The sequence below is a fragment of the Diplotaxodon limnothrissa genome, linkage group LG16 (assembly GCF_057381915.1).
Source record: "Diplotaxodon limnothrissa isolate DT_005_m linkage group LG16, D_limnothrissa_male_GT1.1, whole genome shotgun sequence".
Classification (NCBI taxonomy): Eukaryota; Metazoa; Chordata; class Actinopteri; order Cichliformes; family Cichlidae; genus Diplotaxodon; species Diplotaxodon limnothrissa.
Window position 1 is genome coordinate 20,586,966 of NC_140611.1, and position 1,749 is coordinate 20,588,714.

General features: G+C 39.6%; 1 protein-coding gene across 1 annotated transcript; it reads right to left on the bottom strand.

The window, feature by feature from the left end:
* Positions 1–242: 242 nt before the first annotated feature.
* LOC146616092 (beta-1,3-galactosyltransferase 1-like) lies at positions 243–1,364 on the bottom strand. The gene has a single exon (XM_085373947.1). The coding sequence runs from the start codon at positions 1,362–1,364 to the stop codon at positions 243–245; it is 1,122 nt and encodes a 373-aa protein (XP_085230073.1).
* Positions 1,365–1,749: the final 385 nt, after the last annotated feature.

A 1,749-nucleotide genomic window follows, 5' to 3' on the forward strand; every position in this document is an offset into this window, starting at 1 on the left:
CGCGTTACACTCAGATATGTAAAATGTCACTCTTTAAATAATAAACTACATAAACTGTGTAGTTTAAATATACAGTGGAACAATATTAGTTCAGTTTCAATAAAATTTGAGATTAGGGGATTTTACATGAGTATCATAATAGCCTATATGTGAATATAAAAATACATATTTTTTTAAAGAGTCATGGAAAGTCTGCCCTGTTGTTTCATGTTGCATTTTTATTTTATTTTTTCAGTTTATGGTTAGCAGTATGGGCCTGGGTTTTTAAAGTCATTCCAAATCTGCTCACGGTTAGTGTTTGGATCAGTTGTGGTGGCTACTATCCTGGAGAAGGCACATCGATTATATGGCAAAGGAAATAAATGGAAGTAATCCCAGTTTGGGGAGTCAGTGGGAGGAATGCCCAGGTGCTGCATTAACAACCCTAAATACACATCCTCAATGTAAATTGCTTTAACATGTCTGGATGCCTCAACGAGCTTTTTTGGGAGGTCTAAAGACAAAATGTAGCCCAGGCCCAGAACATAGCGGGGGTACTGTGGCGGAGCATAAATGTCATGAGGTAGGTACCACTTAGAGCTTGGATCTCGCAGTACTGTACTGCCACTTGCCACAAGCCCAGTCATATAGTTTGCTTTTTGAGCATTCAAGAGCATACTGACAAGATTATGTACATTCAGAAACATGTCTGAATCAATCTTCATAGCATAAGAGGGGCTGGAGCAGTGTGCAGTTAGCCACTCCAGCATCACCATGGTCTTAATGGTGAGATTCTTGTAGCAGTCCACAAAGTTGCTCTGGATCAGGTCGTGATGCTCTTTGCTCTCCTGAAGTACTTGCTGTTGGACCTGCTCCACCTCCTCCCCGGTGTGCAGCCCCAGTAAAAAGAACAGCCTCACCACTTTGTCCTGGACAAGACTTTCACTCCCCCAGGTTTTGCGGATGATGTCACGGTGTTGCCTATTGTTTGGGGCCACAGGAACGATCAGAACCACAAATGGGTTCTCCTGTTCACATTTCTGTGGCTCATTTATGATGTACTGGTAGTCATGGGGGTATTCAACTAAATATGGTCCAGGAGACACGTAAGGAACAGGTGTTGGTGGTACAGTTGTATTTTGAGAAGTGGAGTTGTCATTAGTTGTAGTGTTTAGTGAGGATATGTTTAGTCTCTGACCACTGAAGAAATTCAACAAATTTGCTGATTGATTTTGCATCCACTTTTTTGGGTTTTCATCTGGTATTATTGTATTTCTGTTGTAAATCAGGAACAGACCTGCAAATACCAGAATAAAGATGAAATACTTGTTCCGGGAAAACTTGCACCACCTCCCATCCTCTGCTGGTTTCACACCTTCCACCATTTCTTGGCTAAGAGGAGAGATAAGGTATTGAGATATCTTTCTGTCAGTGGTTTTGCTTTCAAACAAATCAATTCATCCAATTATTAAATGCAAGTTATTAGAGTGCCATTACCTCACACGGGCTGTTTTATCAGTTTAATGATCCCTCAGGATCCCTCAGAATCATTAAATGGATAAAACCTTAAAGTAATGTTTTAGCTTCATATTTATTCAAATTTTCTATAGAAATATCTCTCAACTAGTGACCGTTTGCTTTCCTACTCCCTTATTTGAGAGACAAAAATGCATTTAAAAAGGTTACATACCTTCATTGGATGTTAACATTCAGTTTTCTAAAAATGTAAGCTTTTCCCCTTGTCCAGTTATACAAAGAAAAAACTGAGGA

What these genes read in the sequence shown, in the direction of transcription:
- LOC146616092 (XM_085373947.1), bottom strand. Translation starts at nt 1,364, where the DNA reads ATGGTGGAAGGTGTGAAACCAGCAGAGGATGGGAGGTGGTGCAAGTTT.